The sequence below is a fragment of the Entelurus aequoreus genome, linkage group LG08 (assembly GCF_033978785.1).
Source record: "Entelurus aequoreus isolate RoL-2023_Sb linkage group LG08, RoL_Eaeq_v1.1, whole genome shotgun sequence".
In the NCBI taxonomy this organism is placed as follows: Eukaryota; Metazoa; Chordata; class Actinopteri; order Syngnathiformes; family Syngnathidae; genus Entelurus; species Entelurus aequoreus.
The window spans coordinates 30,995,451-31,015,312 of NC_084738.1; the positions used below are offsets into that span (position 1 = coordinate 30,995,451).

The following is a 19,862-nucleotide window of genomic DNA, read 5'->3' on the forward strand; positions in this document are numbered from 1 at the left end:
CACTGTGTCCCAATACAAACAGTGTCTGTTTTCATCGAAAAATTCCACAGTATTCTGGACATCTGTGTTGGTGAATCTTTTGCAATTTGTTTAATGAACAATGGAGACTGCAAAGAAGAAAGCTGTAGGTGGGATCGGTGTATTAGCGGCTGGCTACAGCAACACAACAAGGAGGACTTTGAGATGGATAGCAGACGCGCTATCCAACGCTAGCCGCAGACCGCACCGATGATCGGGTGAAGTCCTTCGTCGCGCCGTCGATCGCTGGAACGCAGGTGAGCATGAGTCGTGATGAGCAGATGAGGGCTGGCGTAGGTGGAGAGCTAATGTTTTTAGCATAGCTCTGTCGAGGTCCTGTAGCTAAGTTAGCTTCAATGGCGTCATTAGCAACAGGATTGCTAGGCATCGCCAGGCTGGACAGCATTAACCGTGTGGTTACAGGTCCAGTGTTTGGTTCTTTGTCTCCTGATAGTAGAAGTAATAGTAGTATTGTTGATCTTCTGTCTATCCTTCCAGTCAGGGGCATGTTTCTTCTGTTTCTATCCGCAGTTAAGCACGATGCTATCACGTTAGCTCTGAAGCTAAAGTGCTTCACCGATGTATTGTCGTGGAGATAAAAGTCACGACTCTCATTTTCAAGAGGATATAGTATCCGAGGTGGTTTAAAATACAAATCCGTGATCCACAATAGAAAAAGTAGAAAGTGTGGAATCCAATGAGCCCTTGTACCTAAGTTACGGTCAGAGCGAAAAAAGATACACCCTGGCGTCCTGCATGGTGCAGCATGTGATTGGGCGCTTGCTTGGCATCAGGCCATTACCAAACTATATTTTTAATGTCCCAACTTTCTGTCATAGTCAGAATTTTTAATGCTTGGTTATAATTTGAGCTTGTTGGCGTTCTTGGGTTGAACTGAAAAATGTGCCTGTGCAGTCATTCGAAATACAGATGGTTTCATTCTTTGATTATTATACTGTAATACAGTGGAACTTCGATTTACGAACTGCTCTATTTGAGAACTTTTCGATTTACAAACTTTTCCATTGAGCCAAATATGCCTCTGTGTGCACACCACGTCTCTGTGTACAAATGCTTCATTCAGTCATTCATGTTGTATCCCGCCCGCAGGTAAAAAGCAGGGTGCAGCATTTTTGGGGAGGCGGAGCCCTCCACGCCACTTGCAACACAGTACACTACTCGTCACTTCTCATCGCTTCAGCGTGTGAGCCTTGTGGGATTTTTCGCCTTTTGACAAATGTTCATTTTGTTAACTTAATATGAGTCCCAAAAAGACAACAGACCAGTGTGAAATGAAGGAGGGAATCGCTGCGGCGTTAAAAAAAGAAGAAAAACACTCTTTGCAGAGAGTACACTAATGGTGCTCACAAGTATGGAAGAATCGACAAAGCAGGCTTCTTACCACAGCAGGTTTTAGTTGTGATGAGACCAAACTTTCCAGGAAAAAGATGCTAAAGACTTATTTCACAGCGGAGAAGAGCTACTCTAGTTTAGTGGAGCCTCTTTTAAGACACACACATGGCCCGTTCTCCCCGCGCCCTGTTCTCCCGCTGTCTGTGCTTCTTTCAAGTCACCTCTTTCTTCGCCAATATTGTAAAAACATGGTTGTATTTTGTGATTTCTGATCGTTTTTGAGGGCACTAAAGTGTTGGCAGAGCAGCGCATACAGGGTACAGCAGCTTGTTGTTGTTTTTTTGGCTTGTTAATGAAGAGAAAATTTATCCATCACCCCCTCGTTCCGACCTTGACAGAAAGTTGGGATATTAAAAGTATAAAATCCTATAGATCGTACAAACACGTACAAACACTTGCATGTCAACTGTTGATGTACATGGCATCACGCAAGACATTATTCTACCTCAGTTAAAACAAAGGATGTGTTCTGTCATCATTTTGCCTTTTTGTGGCTTTTTCAAAAAATAAAACTATTCACCGGATGTGTGCAGCTTTTCAAAGGAGTGATACGCAACCATAAAATGTGCTGTGGTAGTTAACTTTTGAAATAACTCAGGAGCGTTTGCGGCATAATTCATCCATCAGTCCATCCATCCTCTTCCACTTATCCAAGGTCCAATCGCAGGGGTAGCAGCCTAAGCAGAGAAGTACAGACTTCCCCATCCCGAACAACTTTATTATGCTTCTCCCGGGAAAAAACAAACCTTTCCCAGGCCAGCTGAGAGACATAGTCCATCCATTGTGTCTAGGGATGTCCGATAATAGCTTTTTGCCGATATCCGATATTCCGATATTGTCCAACTCTTTAATTACCAATACCGATATCAGCCGATACCGGATATCAACCGATACCGATATATACTGCCGTGGAATTAACACATTATTATGCCTAATTTGGACAACCAGGTATGGTGAAGATAAGGTCCTTTTTTTAAAAATTAATAAAATAAAATAAGATGAATAAATTAAAAACATTTTCTTGAATAAAAAAGAAAGTAAAACAATATAAAAACAGTTACATAGAAACTAGTAATTAATGAAAATGAGTAAAATTAACTGTTAAAGGTTAGTACTATTAGTGCACCAGCAGCACACACAATCATGTGTGCTTACGGACTGTATCCCTTGCAGACTGTATTGATATATATTGATATATAATGTAGAAACCAGAATATTAATAACAGAAATAAACCCTTTTGTGTGAATGAGTGTGAATGAGTGTAAATGGGGGAGGGAGTTTTTTTGGGGTTGGTGCACGAATTGTAAGTGTATCTTGTGTTTTTTATGTTGATTTAATAAAAAATAAAAAATAAATACATTTTAAAAAAACGATACCGATAATTTAAAAAACTATACAGATAATTTCCGATATTACATTTTAAAGCATTTATCGGCCGATAATATCGGCAGGCCGATATTATCGGACATCTCTAATTGTGTCCTGGGCCTTCCCCGAGAACTCCTGTCGGTTGAACGTGCCCTGAACAACTCCCCATCTGGCTCCTCTTGATATGGAAGAGCAGCGGCTATACTCGGTGATCTTCCCAAATGACAGAGCTTCTCACCCTATTACTGAGAGAGAACCCCGCCACCCTACTTAGGAAAATTATTTTGGCTGCTTTTATCCGTGATTTTGTCCTTTCGGTCCCTACCCAAAGCACATGACCATAGGTGAGGGTAGGAACGTAGATTGACCGGTATATTGAGAGCTTTGCCTTCTGGCTCAGCTCTCTCTTCACCATGACGGACCGTTGCAGCGTCGACATCCCTGCAGACGATGCACCGATCGGCCTGTCGATGATACAATCCATTCTTCCCTCACTCGTAAACAAGATCCTAGAATGTGCTAGAATGTCTCCATTTGGCGCAGGATCTCATCCCTAGGATTCCTTGAGGTACACTGTCAAATACTGTCTCCAAGTCCAGTAGGCTGGTTGGGCAAACCCCCATGCACCATCAAGGATCCTGCCAAAAGTATAGAGCTGGGCCACAGTTCCAAGACTACGATGGAAATTACACTGTCCAGTCGCTTCACACTCGGCTGAAAACCGATTCAGTAAAAGCTGATGATCACGGCCCAATGAAGCCAGCAGGACCGCATAATCTGCAAAAAGCAGAGACCTAATTATGCAGCCACCAAACTGGATCTCCTCAACCAGATCTCCTCTCTGGCTGTGCCTACAAATTCTGTACATAAAAGTTATAAACAGAATCAATGAATAAGGGCATCCCTGGTAAAGTCCATCCCTCACTGGAAATATATCCAGTGAGGGAATATATGGGATTTAATACATCACACTTATGTAGCACTCCCCACAGGATTTCCAGAGGGACATGGTCAAATACCTTCTCAGAGTCCAAAACACACTAGATGGGCAAACTATCAATGTACCCGCAATGATCCTACCAAGAGCTGATACACAGTTCCGAAAACCACACTGCTCCTCCTGAATCCGAAATTCGACTCTCTGGTGGAACCTTCTCTCCAGGAACCCTGGATGGACCTTAACAGGGGTGTGATCTCATGCGAGTTGAAACATATCCTCTAGTCCTGCTTCCTAAAAAGAGGTTAATCTACAGGCACCGCCCTTAATTTCCACGTGATTCTGCAGAGTCTCACCATTTTGAATGCATAAGTGCCTTCACACTGAGACATACGGCAAAAGGCAGTCCACAGTTAGTTCCCTAATAATCCATTTTAGGCAGCACTACACTGTCAACGTGTTTACCTTCAGGAACTTAATACGCAGTGTACATGGTGGACATATTTTTTTTTCCTGAGGGAACTCTCCTGAAGGAATCAATAAAGTACTATCTACTAAAGTGTAAGTATGGAAGTGAACAAACTGATATACAGCCATGGAGGAGGGTTTGGAAATAAATACAATCTGTCTCTTCCTACTCCTTTTCAGATATGTTGAAGTGAGAAAGTGCAAGTGTCTTTTAAAGCATCCTGGGACGGATTGAGGTACCACTGCACGTTTTACGCCAGAATACCAATGCTGACATTGTTATACAATTTTTGAAGTACATTTGAACTAATGGTCTAATTATAGGTGCATATTGGTTCTAAATATGAATCCATGTGCTGATGATATGCTGGCAATATCAGTGACACTATTAGCATTTTGTTAAACTTTGCACCCTGTGACACCCTGACAGTGGTCTCCAGTTTGCAATTAACACCCAACTTTCCAATTGAGAGTGTCCTCAGTCGCAATTGAGTGTGCATTAGTTAACTAACCAAGAGCACCATCTGGGCTTTTTCCTTACAGCCCGTAATAATGAAGACATGTCCATCTTATTTGCATTCGTTTTGCATTCATTTTGCAAAGAAAACGAGGTTGCGAGTCGGTCAAGCTATGGGCTGTGATCGAATCATTTCTGTGTGAGTTCACACCACCAAACAGCTCCATGTTTTCGCTTTTTCACTCTGGTTTTTTTCTTTCTTCTGACGGGCTTCGGAAACAGTCTTGAAAATATGAAGTTGAACTCTGCTAACTGTTAGTCTCACTGACCCTCGACCTAATTTAAACTGATTGCAGTATATCGGCCTTTATTCCCAAATGGATTGGAGAAACACACTTCTTAGAGAAACAAACCATCTGGGTTTTTTGTTTACATCCCAAATATCTCTTGTATATACAGTAGGAACTCTAGATAACCCCATAATACAAATAAACTGGAAGATCCCATCAGCCTGATTATATGTTTTAATACTGTATTTTTTGTGATTGATACATCTATACCTTTGAATTCACTGAAAAAAAACAGCTGTAGAATACCAGTCAGATTAAACAGTCTAACATTAGAAACAACAGAAAATATGACCCTGCCTTCTGCATGTGCTTTGAACTTCCTGCTCAAGTTTGTTTTGAGTGATTCATGGTCGAAGGTCTCGGTCACGTCAGTGCTTCTTTGTGCATTCAATCACCTTTTTACCTACATCGCATGCTGTCTCTGCATCTTGGGGTCACGCCGCCAGTAACATTTATAAGTTGATTGCTTTCCTTTCTATATTAAAAACTTTTTTTCTGTTTTGGAATCTGGAAGTCCTATATTTCAATGTTTTAAAAGTTATGAATTTTAGATCGCTGGTCGTGAGTTCAAACCCCAGCCGAGTCATACCAAAAACTATAAATAAAAATGGGACCCATTACCTACCTGTTTGGCACTCAGAATCAAGGGTTGGAATTTGGGGTTAAATCACCAAAATGATTCCCGAGCGTGGCCACCGCTGCTGCTCACTGCTCCCCTCACCTCCCAGGTGGTGGAACAAGGGGATGGGTCAAATACAGAGGGTAATTTCACCACACCTAGTGTGTGTGTGACTATCAGTGGTACTTTAACTTTAACTTAACTTTAAACAAATTCCAAGTTGTATACCAGTCAACACATTACTGAGGAAAACACAGGTATCTAGTACAAAACCCAAAATCAGTGAAGTTGGCACGTTGTGTAAATCGTAAATAAAAACAGAATGCATTTATTTGCTAATCCTTTTCAACCTGTATTCAATTAAATAGACTGCAAAGACAAGATACTTAACGTTCGACCTGGAAAACGTGGTTATTTTTTGCAAATATTACCTCATTTGAAATGTTATGCCTGCAACATGTTTCAAAAAAGATGGCACATGTGGCAAAAAAGACTGAGAAAGTTGAGGAATGCTCATCAAACACTTATTTGGAAAATCCCACAGGTGAACAAGCTAATTGGGAACAGGTGGGTGCCATGATTGGGTATAATGAAATGTTCAGTCATTCACAAACAAGGATGGGGCGAGGGTCACCACTTTGTGAACAAATGCGTGAGTAAATTGTCGAACAGTTTAAGAACAACATTTCTCAACCAGCTATTAAAAGGAATTTAGGGATTTCACCATCTACGGTCTGTAACATCATCAAAAGGTTCAGAGAATCTGGAGAAATTACTGCACATACCTTCGATACCTCAGGCAGTACTGCATCAAAAAGCGACATCAGTGTATAAAGGATATCACCACATGGGCTCAGGAACACTTCAGAAAACCACTGTCAGTAACTACAGTTTGTCGCTTACATCTGTAAGTGCAAGTTAAAACTCTACTATGCAAACCGAAAGCCATTTATCAACAACACCCGAGCTCATCTAAGATGGACTGATGCAAAGTGGAAAAGTGTTCTGAGGTCTGACGAGTCCACATTTCAAATTGTTTTTGGAGACTGTGGTTGTCGTGTCCTTTGGACCAAAGGGGAAAAGAGCCATCCGGACTGTTATAGGCGCCAAGTTCAAAAGCCAGCATCTGTGATGGTATGGGGGTGTATTAGTGCCCAAGGCATGGGTAACTTACACATCTGTGAAGGTACCCTTAATGCTAAAATGTACGTACATGTTTTGGAGCAACATATGTTGCCATCCAAGCACCGTCTTTTTCATGGACGCCCCTGCTTATTTCAGCAAGACAATGCCAAGCCATATCCTGCACGTGTTACAACAGCGTGGCTTCGTAGTAAAAGAGTGCGGGTACTAGACTGGCCTGCCTGTAGTCCAGACCTGTCTCCCATTGAAAATGTGTTGAGCAATATGAAGCCTAAAATACGACAACGGAGACCCCGGACTGTTGAACAACTTGAGCTGTACATCAAGCAAGAATGGGAAACAATTCCACCTGAAAAGCTTCAAAAATTGGTCTCCTCAGTTCCCAAACTTTTACTGAGTGTTGTTAAAAGGAAAGGCCATGTGACACAGTGGCAAAAATGCCCCTGTGCCAACTTCAGTTGCTGCCATTAAATTCTAAGTTAATGATTATTTGCAAAATTAAGATTTTCAGTTCAAACATTAAATATCTTGTCTTTGCAGTCTGAATATAAGTTGAAAATGATTTGCAAATTATTGTATTCTGTTTCAGAATGAAGCTGAATTGATCATAACAAGTCTAAAACCTCAAATGGATGCAACATATTCTCCACTGAGCGGATGATATTTGACAGGGACGACAAAAACATTAACTTGGTGCAAATTTCACGGTCCCACGACTGGTTTTATATTTCCTGCCTTTGTGTTGGTTGCTTGCAAGAAGAGAACACAGGGCACCGAGTTATAATTTCATGTTCAGGCCATCTGTCAGCACATTGCAGAATGTGAGTGTTGAAAAGACAAAGCAGATTTGTGGAAATGTGTTGGAGGCATGGCGAGAAGACGGAGAGGAACTAGGAGGAGAATGCAATTGATGCACGACACAAGAAGAGAGATGAGGAAAGACTGAAAGTAAAAGGTATATAGACTTTGACCTTTATCGATGCATGCTTCTCTTTATGTCATAGACAACGCAACACATTCATACACGCCAACACACATCTTCTTGCCGTCTTACCTTCTCTCAGGGGTCCCATCAATAAGCTTTATTGAGAAACCTTTCAGCTACTTTGCATCTGGTCCTAATTACACAAAGAGGGTGCAGAATAGAAGCAATGAAAAGAACTGCTGGCTCCCAGTGCTCTAATTAGGGCCAACACATACCTGTCAACACATTTAAACCTTTGCAAACAGTTGACCCTCTGCAGTGGGCTATGGCAATATATCATATATCACGATTAATGATACATGATGGATGCAACCGTTTTTGTTGCTGTGCTTTAGAGAGAAGAAAATGTTCACATTAATCACATTACATTAAGCTTGCTTGTGTGTGCTATGCTATATTTTATTATAATGATTTACACTGTCTCATGTCTGCATTTGTTGTATGAATGGACAAAACCAAATTTGTTTGTGTTGTTTACCTGAATGAAGAGACAAATGTTTTTCTGTAACACATATATTTACTTTCGTTTGTGTGTATTTTAATGTAATTGATAGGGCTGATGTTTATAGTGTGTGTGCATATGAAAGGACAAACAAATGCTTGCATCGGGTGCTTGTGAACAGACAAACATGTTTGTGCTTTGTGTTTTTGTGAACAGAGACAAACTTTTTTTCACAGTAAATGATGTGTCTATGTGAATGAACCGACCAATGTTTACAATTTGTGTATGTGAATGGAAAGACATATGTTTCATTTCACATGTATGCGAATACATAGACAAGTCTGCGCATTATGTGTATGGGATGGAAAGACAGATGTTTACACTTGACGTGTAGGCGAATATATGTCTGAGTCGTACGTGTATGTGAATGGACAGACACATTTTCAAATTACGTGTATATGTGAATTACCGATTTCTTTACTTTATGTATGTATGAATGTACAGATACGTCTACTTTATGTACTGTATGTGAATGGACAGACACGATGCTCACACTATTTGGGCAAGAATGAACTGACATATTTACTTTGTGTGTATTTAAATGGACAGGTGTTTATATTATGTACATTTTTGAATGGACAGAAAGATAATACCATTAAGTGAATAGACATACAGATGCCTATGTTGTCATGACGAGGTTTTCGCAAATTACTGCGAGGATTGTTCTCCCAGGACGCATACGGACTACTCTGGACAAGGCGTGCAGGTAAAAACATGATTTAATCTTGACTCAAAAAGTGAAAACAAAACGGCGCACAAGGCGAAAGCACAACTTAGCGCAGGATACAAAGACTGACACTTAGGCAGAACTATGGACATGAAACAAAAAACTTGCTAACTGTGGCATGAATAAACAAAACTTACTTGGCATAGCATGAAGCGAACAATCGCATGAAAACAAGCATAAACCTGTGGCATGAAACGAGCATGAAACAATCAATACAGAGCAATGTCGCCAGGCTGACTAACTGGCAACGAGAGGCTTAAATAGTCTCTTTGATTAGAGACAAGTGCGTGTGTCACATGAGGCAGGTGAAACCAATGAGTCGCCATGGTGACCAAACAAGGGAGTGCAAAAACAGGAACTATATTGAGTCTTAAACAAACAGAAAATAACAAAAAATATGATCTACACCACAGATCATGACATATGTGACTTTACTTTTTGTGCATGTGTGTGAATGGATAAATGCAACTTTTAACTTTACGTAAATAGACACATGAACAGACACATGTGTTTGACTGTAACTTTACTTTGTTTGTACTGTATGCGAATGGACATACAGATGCTTACTCTTTCTGAATAAGCAAACCCCTTTATTTTAGGTGTGTATTTGAATAGATAGACATTTGCCTTAAGCATGTTTGTGAATGGACAGACATACTTTATTATTATGTGTATGTGAATGGATGGACAGATGCATATGCTTGATGTAAATATGAATAAACAAACGTGTGAATTGACAGATGTAGATTGGACAGCGAGATGTTTATGTGACTATAATTGGACAGATGTTTACTCTTTTTGTTTGTGTGTGAATGATGAATGTGAATGGACAAATACATAGCTACATAATGTATAATATATATAATATGTTAATAAACAAATTACAACGGTGTGGCATCAGAGGGTTGGTCTTGAACTGGGTAAGAAGCTATTTAACCAACCGGAAGCAACACTTGAAGATAGGCAAAAAAATGTCTACGGAGCTAAAAATATCCTGTGGTGTACCACAGGGATCAATACTATGACCAAAATTGTTCTATCTTTATACAAACAAAATTTGTAAAGTTTCAATGGACTTAAAGTTAGTTCTATTTGCAGATGACTAGACTATGTTTTGTTCAAGAGAGAACACACAGAAGCTAATACAAATAATAACAGAAGAAATTAACAAATTAAAAAGATGGTTTGACGAAAATCTCAGTAAAACTAAAATAATGCTATTTGGTAACAGTAGAAGAGAAAGTCAAACACAAATACAAATACACGGAGTAGACGTTGAAAAGGTAAAAGAAAACACATTTGTGGGTGTAATAATGGATGATAAAATGAACTGGAAACCTCATGTAAAAAATATACAACATTAAGTAGCAAGAAACACGTCAATAATGAATAAAGCAAAATATGTTCTGAACCAAAAACCACTTCATATTCTTTACTGTTCACTAGTGTTACCATATCTGAGTTATTGTGTAGAAATATGGGGAAACAACTACAAATGTGCGCTTCATTCACTAACGGTGTTACAAAAAAGATCAATTAGAATAATACAAAATGTTGGATATAGAGAACAAACAAACCCTTTATTTATTGAAACAATAATATTGAAATTCAACAACTTGGTGATTTTTGCAAACAGCTAAAATAATATACAAAGCAAACTATAACCTGTTACCTAAAAATGTAAAACAATTATTCTAAAAGAGGAGAAATATAACATATAATATACCATTTAATTTAAAACATTTGTATGCACGTACAACACTTAAGACCTTCAGTACAGGGGCGGCGTGGCGAAGTTGGTAGAGTGGCCGTGCCAGCAATCGGAGGGTTGCTGGTTACTGGGGCTCAATCCCCACCTTCTACAATCCTAGTCACGTCCGTTGTGTCCTTGGGCAAGGCACTTCACCCTTGCTCCTGATGGCTGCTGGTTAGCGCCTTGCATGGCAGCTCCCGCCATCAGTGTGTGAATGTGTGTGTGAATGGGTGAATGTGGAAATACTGTCAAAGCGCTTTGAGTACCTTGAAGGTAGAAAAGCGCTATACAAGTATAACCCATTTATCATTTTATCATTTACATCAGTATGTGGAATTAAATTATGGAATGGATTAAGCAAATCAATCTAACAATGTACTAACATGATCCAATTCAAGAAACTCTTCAAACTTAAAGTGTTTACAAAGTTAAAAAAAAGTAAAAGTTATGATAAATATCTTGAACCTTTTTCTTTTTAAAATTAGGTAATTTAATCCCATAGGTGAACCATAAACTACTTAACTATTTTTAATGAGAACTTTAATTATTGTGTATATGTTTATATGTCTAATATTCATTATGTATTTAATATTTGTTAACTCACTTCTTATTTATGTATTCACTGTTATGTTACAAACAGAGACCAAAGAAATGGGATACAACAGCTATGATATGAAAAGGGGTAGGATTAAATAAGATCTACTTCTTTGTACTCCTTTCAGACCTATAATGAAATAACTGAAAATATGTGATGCATTACATTGTAATTGTATTGGATGCATGTTCGAAATAAACTGAAACTAACTAACTAACTAACTAACGTATATGTAATGGACTGACACTTTGTGCGTGTGTGTGTGCGTGCTTGTGTTTGTATTTGTGTTTGTGTGTGAATATACGGATGCGTCTTTATGTGAATGGACAGATACGTTTCAACTTAGCTTAGGCAATCTGCAGCCATGTTTACGTAATGCGTGTATCTGAATAGACGGACATATGTTTACACCATATGTAAGTATGAACAAACATGTTTACTCAGAATACAGTTTTAAACCACAATGTAGCAATAGGATTGTTACAGAAAAGTAATACAGACTTAAACCCTGACAAGATAAGAACTCATGTTAAGAAAGTGTATGCCATAATAACGCCGAATCGACATAAAGTTAGAAGTAAAAGTTCATATCGTGACAAAGCTTCTTCTTTTACAGGCAGTAAATTTCCTCTTGTCGTTGGCTTCTTACAGTCTTTAAGACTTTCAGGAAATGTAAATGAAAGGTTTATTAGTGTTTTAAAAAAAAAGAGGGTTTACACAAGCAGGTTTCTGCACGCAGAATTTCCGGTTCACCAATTTAAGTGTCTTGAGAGAAAGTAGAAGAGCAGACGGCAATGAAGATGCTCAGCTTATGTGTTCTTCTTTTAAAGGTGACTATGCAGGTCTAAATTGGTTTTTCATTTATTTTTTTGAGGCAGTCTGCCTTGCCTGATAATTGATTGCAGAAGCTCTCAAACGTTTATTAGTGTACGTTTTGCAGGCACAACTCCCTCGCTATCGAACAAAATAATCCTAAACTAAGTGACACATGTTACAGTAAGTGTGTATACAGGAATTAATGCACACATCATGTAATACCTTACCCCATACACTTCCTTCTTCAATTTGGGGAGTAGAAATATTAAATGCCATGATATGACAATAGTCAGGCTTTTGCAAGCTTTAGACCTTGGAATTTCAATTTAAGAAAGAGGAATTCAATTAATTGCAATTAAGAGAGATTATTTTATTTTATTTACAGGAATAATGTGTCGCTTTTAACAAGGGTTTTGGCCTACAGTAGATATGGTTCTATTTTTGCCTCATTCCTGTGAGAATCCTGCGTGTGACTGAAGCATTAAGGAGTGCGACTAGCTGCAGTGTGCTCAAACAACCACTAGATAGCATCTATGAGCAGATAATACTGCATCATCCTCTTTCTCTTTCGGACTTATCAAGTCTTTTTTGGTTGGTAGTGAATTCTTCACACATTCTTCTCTCACGCTTTAAGTGATTGACAAGGCAAACACTAGCCCAGACACACTATAAATACTTCACACTAAACACAAATTCCATTTTGAATACCTTGATGAAGTAAACATTCTGGTAATTGAAGTATTTTTACACCATTTTCCATAATTTGAAGGCAACAATATTCATGACTTTTAATGTTATACCTAGAACATTGGTGAAAATACTGATATGCTAACACTTAACATATTAGCACACAGCATGGGCTGGTAAATACCCTGAATGACTTAATTTGGGGATGAAACAGGGGGGACATATCCCCTACACTTTTTCAAAAATAATTTTTTTGTCCCTTGCACTTTTTAAAATGCAAAACTAATGTCAAGTTATCGAATGAAGAAAAGTCAAACATTAAATGGTTACTTTAGACCGCCCAGAAAGTTCATTGATTGGCTTCCTGGAGCCGCCTTCTTTCCAACGTGAGAATGATTGACAGCACGCAGCGGCTGACCAATCAACGGTCAGATGCGAGATAAGAGCGATAAGTAGGGATGTACAGTATATTGTCAGGATTTTATATATACCAATATCGATATCGATATTCATTAATACTCTTATCCGTACTGTATGTAATTAGTGTGAATAAAGATGTGGATAAAATGTTTTTTTTTAACCTTCGTCTTGTGTTAGGGTCGGCACCGACCCGTTTTAGTTTTTGAATGCATAAAAGAACCACATACATTTATTTTTTTGCATCACGGCTTTTTGACTTTGTCAGGAACCTCTATTTCAACAATTTTTTTTTTTTTTCTCCCCACTAAATTATAAAATGCTCTGGTTAAAATTATGACCTTGGTGTTGTTAGGGTCGGTTTCGACCCAGTTATAAAAATAAGATAATAAAGCGATAATTAGAGCCAAAACTGAACACACTGACAGCCAGCTCCTCTACCAATCATGTGAGCTTTAGGGAATTCTCATTTTACCTTGTCATCCAGTACTAAAACAAACAAAGACAGGCATGTCCAGACATGTGAGGTCAATTCAGTATAGAGTTGGTGACATGCAGAGTGCACATCTCCAATTTGCAACATGCAAAAATGAAAAAAAGATTTAAAGTGAGAGAAGTTCTGGATAATATTTTGGGTGAAAATGAGGGAGAGGACACAGAGCAGCATAGTGATACGGATGAACAGGTTTCTGAGGAGGAAGACAATGTGGAGTATCATCCAGAAGACACAGACACATCTGATGAGTCTGATGAGGAAGTCATACCAAAGACTATAAAAATGGGAGCCATTACTTCCCTGCTTGGCACTCAGCATCAAGGGTTGGCATTGGGGGTTAAATCACCAAAAATGATTCCCGGGCGCGGCACCGCGGCTGCCCACTGCTCTCCTCACCTCCCAGGGGGTGAACAAGGGGATGGGTCAAATGCAGAGGACACATTTCACCACACCTAGTGTGTGTGACAATCATTGCTACTTTAGATTGGTAGGTTGTGAGTTCAAACCCCGGCTGAGTCATACCAAAGACTATAAAAATGGGACCCATTACCTCCCTGCTTGACACTCAGCATCAAGGGTTGGAATTGGGGGTTAAATCACCAAAAATGATTCCCGGGCGCGGCCACCGCTGCTGCTCACTGCTCCCCTCACCTCCCAAGGGGTGATCAACGGTGATGGGTCAAATGCAGAGAGTAATTTTGCCACACCTCGTGTGTGTGTGACAATCATTGGTACTTTAACTTTAACTTTAACTTAACTTAACTTGATTTGCTTGATTGGTTGTTGTTTGTTTAACCTTGCAAATCTATATTTTGTGTTATGACTTGTTCTGCTTTTCATTTTGTGTTTGTATTAAAGTTCTGTTGCTGAAAAAAATAGTTTTTAGCCTTTTTCCTGAGGTAAATATATATGGGTCTAAATTGACCCGTAACACCGTAGATGTTACTATAGTTAAAATTATTAAAATGAAAAAATAAATTAAACACATTTATTCAAGAGATGTGTTCTAATACCCTCAGTAATAGTCAGGTAACACGACAACCTTTTATTTATTTATACGATTCTCTTGAGGTTCATTTTACCATTTTTTTAATTGAAATCGAGGGGTATACTGACAAAAAAAAGCCCAATGGCCCACACCAAAAATATTAAAACCAATATTTTCATGGATAAGGAAGCCTAACAAGGTAACCAAGAGATGAGAAACAAATTGGATGATAGATAATTGTTTTTAGTGTATTTTACAGCTGATTTAAGACATGGGTCAAAACCGACCCGTTAACATAAGAGATGGTAACAGAAAGCTAACACAAGAGGAAGGTTAAATGAGCATTTTATTAGCACAACTGGTTGTATAACAGCGACATCATGTAACATTTCCCAGCAGGGTCTTCTATCAATACCTGCTTTTTAAGTCGTCAACAAGTCAGCTATGTGGGCATGTGCAAAGTGTAATGCAGTTGTTATGTCATCTTCTTGTAAAAATCACAGAAATCCATCACTGTGTTTCTATTCATTACAATTACACTCTGCTGGAAACAATATTTATTTATGTATGGCATTCATGTGCAGAGCACTGCCCTTTTACATGATATATCATATCAAAATCAGTGGTGTGCCGTCAGGGCCAGCAAGGCCTTCTCTGCTGGCTTAACATAACCAGAAATCATGATCATAATTAAAGATGAAAGTAATTTTTAATTGACTTCCCCTAAATATCTAAAAGTATTCATATTCTCTTCATGGCATATTATGCTCCTTCCAGCGCCGTTGTTTTTAGAGTTTTTATCCAATCAGAATTCAGATATCTTATGTTGCTATGCTGTACCAAATCTGCCCAGAGCTTTCAAAGCCAACAATGCGGGCGTCTGTGCGCTGTAAGTGAACGGACACGAATATTTGACAGTTGCGATCATGAGTTTTTGTTAGTAAGGCCTTCTAGCTGGCCCAAGACATATACTGTATATATATTGCGATGTTATGAGCTAGGTAAGAACTCCATTACCCAGCATGCCACAGTAGTGAAGAGCATGCGCAGTAGCCTCGTTTAAGTTGTTGAATGTAGACATGCCGGCAGTGGGATGTTTTTGATGAGCACGCTGTGGAGTAAACTTTAAGAAGTCAGCCAACACGCCTCGTCTGCATCTTTTATGATTAGACAAAACAACACATATATTTGCAAGGCCATTTTCAAGAAGGATATTTAAAGAGAAACTACGTCTAGCTTCCAACCCCGGAAGCTAGCTCAGCTGTCGATGAAATTTGAGTTCGGATATTTTATTTATTTATTTTTTTCACGTTTAATATGTTTTTTGCAATTTAAATTTTGACAGTACCACATAAGATATGTTTTAATTGCTGATACGGGTTTATTGATTTTTAAATGCGTTAGAAAATAACCCGTTTTGTACAATGCCCAGTATTGCGTAAATGTGTTTCTGTATAGTATTTCTCCATCAATGGTCATGTGGTGACATCAATGATGGCATTTTGAGAGGTAATCATTGAAGTCGGACATAAGTGAAGGCCTAGGTGGGAAACGCACGGCCCGTCACTGTATCAAATATATCATATAAATCAATTAGCATGTTAAGCAGGTGTCATTTAAGCAAGGTGTGTTTTGTTGTCACGCAAAACTTGGTGCTCGACTTTGAGGGACTTTTCAGATGGAAATATTGTTGATTTACAAACTTTTATGTGGTGTTGTTTCCCTATTTATGTCTATTCCAAGCTTATTATCAGACCCTATCCTGTGTCCTTTTTTATGCATAGCAGCGACACATGAAGTAAATGTGACAGTGTGTTATTATTATAACAGTAAGCTAGATTAAAAAACAGCTGTATCATTTGTCCAGAATCTTAACGGTCCTCCTGTATCGACCCAATTAGGAACTGGTACTAAAAAATATCAGTACTCAGTATACATCTTGAGCGATAAGAAAAATTAGTGCCTCCACACGGCAATATGAGTCACGAACAAGTAAGACAAATAAAACATTTCAACAAGAGGAGTATAGAGCTCCATTTATAAGCTGTTTGTTGACTAAGACTTGTGCAGCGGTGATAAGCATGCAATAAGGTTTAAGTATCAGTCGGCTGTTCCGGCGGACACGGTTTGATTCCCAGCTGGGACAAACAAGGTAAACATTAAACTAAATGATTATCCAATCTTGAAAATAATACAAATAAAAAGGTATTTATTTATTTTATTATTGCATAATTTGTTTACCATTCATTTGACTCAAACATGCATTTAATACCTTCGAATCAAGCCCCTTTCACTTTTGTGGGAGTAGCTATTTCTGGAATATACCTAAATTATCAACTAGAATTTTGTGGAATTTCTAGAATTCTACTTCCTGTTTGCAACTTCAATTCAAATTCAGTTGAAATTCATGGAATGGAATTGGAATCGGGCAGGAATTCTGTTGCGTGCATGTGCGAGAAAACAGCCACATTGACTCGGCAGAAACAATGTTTATTTACAGGACATGAAAACACTTAATGACAGAAAAAAGCCACATGCCAAGTATCTCGAGGAATGATCATTAATTGTGAATATAAAGCCTCATATATTGATTAACATCTTAACCAAAGCTCTAGCTGTTTCAGGATGGCAAAGCAAAACATTCCGACTGTACATCAGTTTTATCTTTAAGATTGTCACATCATTTTGCTTTTATTTGCATACTTAATTTGACATACTGAGCAGCACTTGCTTTGATAACCTTTCCATTAGATTCACATCTGTGTGCAAAAAACTTTAGAGCGCCATTTCCCTTGAAATTCATCTATAAAAAACACAATATAATTGTAAAAACGTTGCAGGGATAGTGCTTGATTTTTTCCAATATAATATGCAATAAGAACATCATTTTTGGAAGCAAAATGATGCCACAAGAAGTTTGCTTTATGTATTTGTTTACAAGCATTGTTTACAAGCATTGTTTACATGCGTCAGAGCCAGAGAGTTCTCCGTGTGCCGCATTAATCTATACCAAAAAATGCTGCAGAACAGAAGAAGCAGTTACGTAGTATGCCCCTTGTGGTCAGAAATATTGGGAATATTTTTTTACAAGGTATATATATATATATATATATATATATATATATATATATATATATATATATATATATATATATATATATATATATATATATATATATATATATATATATATATATATATATATATATATATATATATATATATATATACATATACATATATATATATATATATAACAAGCCGAGAGCCATGCTTCCGACAGAACTCAAGAGGGGATTACACTGGACAAGTAAAGTGTGTTAGATTTCCTCAAAGTCAAACCAGAATGTGCCTATTTTTGGATCGACCTACCTGACAGCTTGTAATAACTCATTGCATGATCCAAACCAAATCTCTCTGGACACAACTAAATGCCAGCAGTTGAGAATGTCAACAAAAAAAACAAACAATACTTCCGTCTTGGAGGCAAATCCCGCACGTTCAGCAGATGCCAGGGTTTCTTTCTCAAACCACCACATAAACCTTCCCTAATTTTGCATAATTATAAGAATTATTGTTGTAATGCTTTTTTTCCCCTCTATGCTAGAAAGTGACATCCTGCACACCTGTCATGGTTAGGTCATACCGCTCAGTGTTGCATTGCATGCTGGGGGAAGACTTAGTGGCCGAGCAGAGGAGGGTGCGGAAATGCCTCCTGAAGGTGTCCGAGAGGCAAGTGTAGAGGATGGGGTTGGCGCAGCTCCACGAGTACGACAGCAAGACCACACAATCGAAAGCTCTGGCAAAGGTAAGGTCCGTTTCATACATGGAGCAGAAGTTGAAGGTGTAAAACGGCAGCCAGCACATACCGAACACAATCACCACCGCCACTACCATTTTGGTAACCTGTCGCTCCGGACGGTGGTTTTCGTGGTTGGGTGTGGTAGCCTGAAGACGCTGCGACCGCAAGGTGAGCAGCAAAGCCGTGTAGGAGGCAGTCATGACGGTGAAGGGCAAAGCGAATCCTAAAACGAAGGTGTAGGAAAGGATGCCGAGCCACCAAACGTCCGAAATGATGTCCGGTATGCACAGGCCTCGATCTGCCGAGAAGTGAAGCGCCATTGGAAGGATCGTGACCAGGGAGAACAGCCACAGCAAGGCCGAGATGATCTTGGCGCAACGCGGCGTCCTCCAACAGGCGAACCGAAGCGGGTCGGCCAGTGCCATGTAGCGGTCGATGCTCATCACGGTCAGACAGAAGACGCTAGTGAACTGGTTGATGCCGTCCAGCACCATGACCACTTTGCACGCCACGTTGCCAAACAACCACTTGGACAGGAAGTTCTGGCTCGCCATGAAGGGGAGCCCGACCATGAACAGCCCATCGGCTAGCGCCAGGTTAAAAATGTACACCGTGGTGGCCGATGACATTTTATCCAGTTTCAAAATGGTAATGATGACCAGAGAGTTCCCGGCGAGTCCGACAATGCAAACCAGCGGGTACAGAACTGCCATGAGGACACCGAAACCATCAATTCGGGCCTCTGTGTCAAAATGGTCGTCCACATCAGTCCAATTGTTTATATCAGCGTCCATTCTGCATCAAATTCACGCTTCTTCTCACCTTTCAAAACCGAAAGATCCTACTCAAGCTTCGGCGACTCGTCGACTGCCTTCCCTCATGCGGTCAATCCTTTTATTTGTTCAAAAACAAAAAAGGAGTCAAAGCTTATTCCTTTGTGGTGATAAAGGCACGATCCCCAGCGAGACCCATAGGCCTTTGCATTAACACCCTTCAAACGAACAGGACGGACGGACGCTCTTTCTCCCTTGGAGCCCGTTTTATATCTCTTCCCCCCACCGTGTGTGACGAGAGCTGCAGTGTGTGCCTGGAACTCGTCCACCCCCTTGTTCATCAGTCTCCAGAGACTGTGATAAAGTCCAGCTTGGCTAAAGCCCCTCCTGAGTCCTCCCCCCTCCAGGTTCTCTGTTGTAATGCTGTTTCCAAGGTAAACCTCATGTGCTCACATGCTCCTTTGTTTTCATAACTTTTTTCCACACTTTCTTGTCTTCTGCTTCTGTTTACTTCACCCCCACCCCACCCCTCTATCTATTATGTCTT

General features: G+C 39.3%; 1 protein-coding gene across 1 annotated transcript; it reads right to left on the reverse strand.

The window, feature by feature from the left end:
* Window positions 1-18,006: 18,006 nt before the first annotated feature.
* Window positions 18,007-19,593, reverse strand: LOC133655064 (somatostatin receptor type 5). Its single transcript, XM_062054970.1, has one exon. The coding sequence runs from the start codon at window positions 19,334-19,336 to the stop codon at window positions 18,344-18,346; it is 993 nt and encodes a 330-aa protein (XP_061910954.1). The 5' UTR covers window positions 19,337-19,593; the 3' UTR covers window positions 18,007-18,343.
* Window positions 19,594-19,862: the final 269 nt, after the last annotated feature.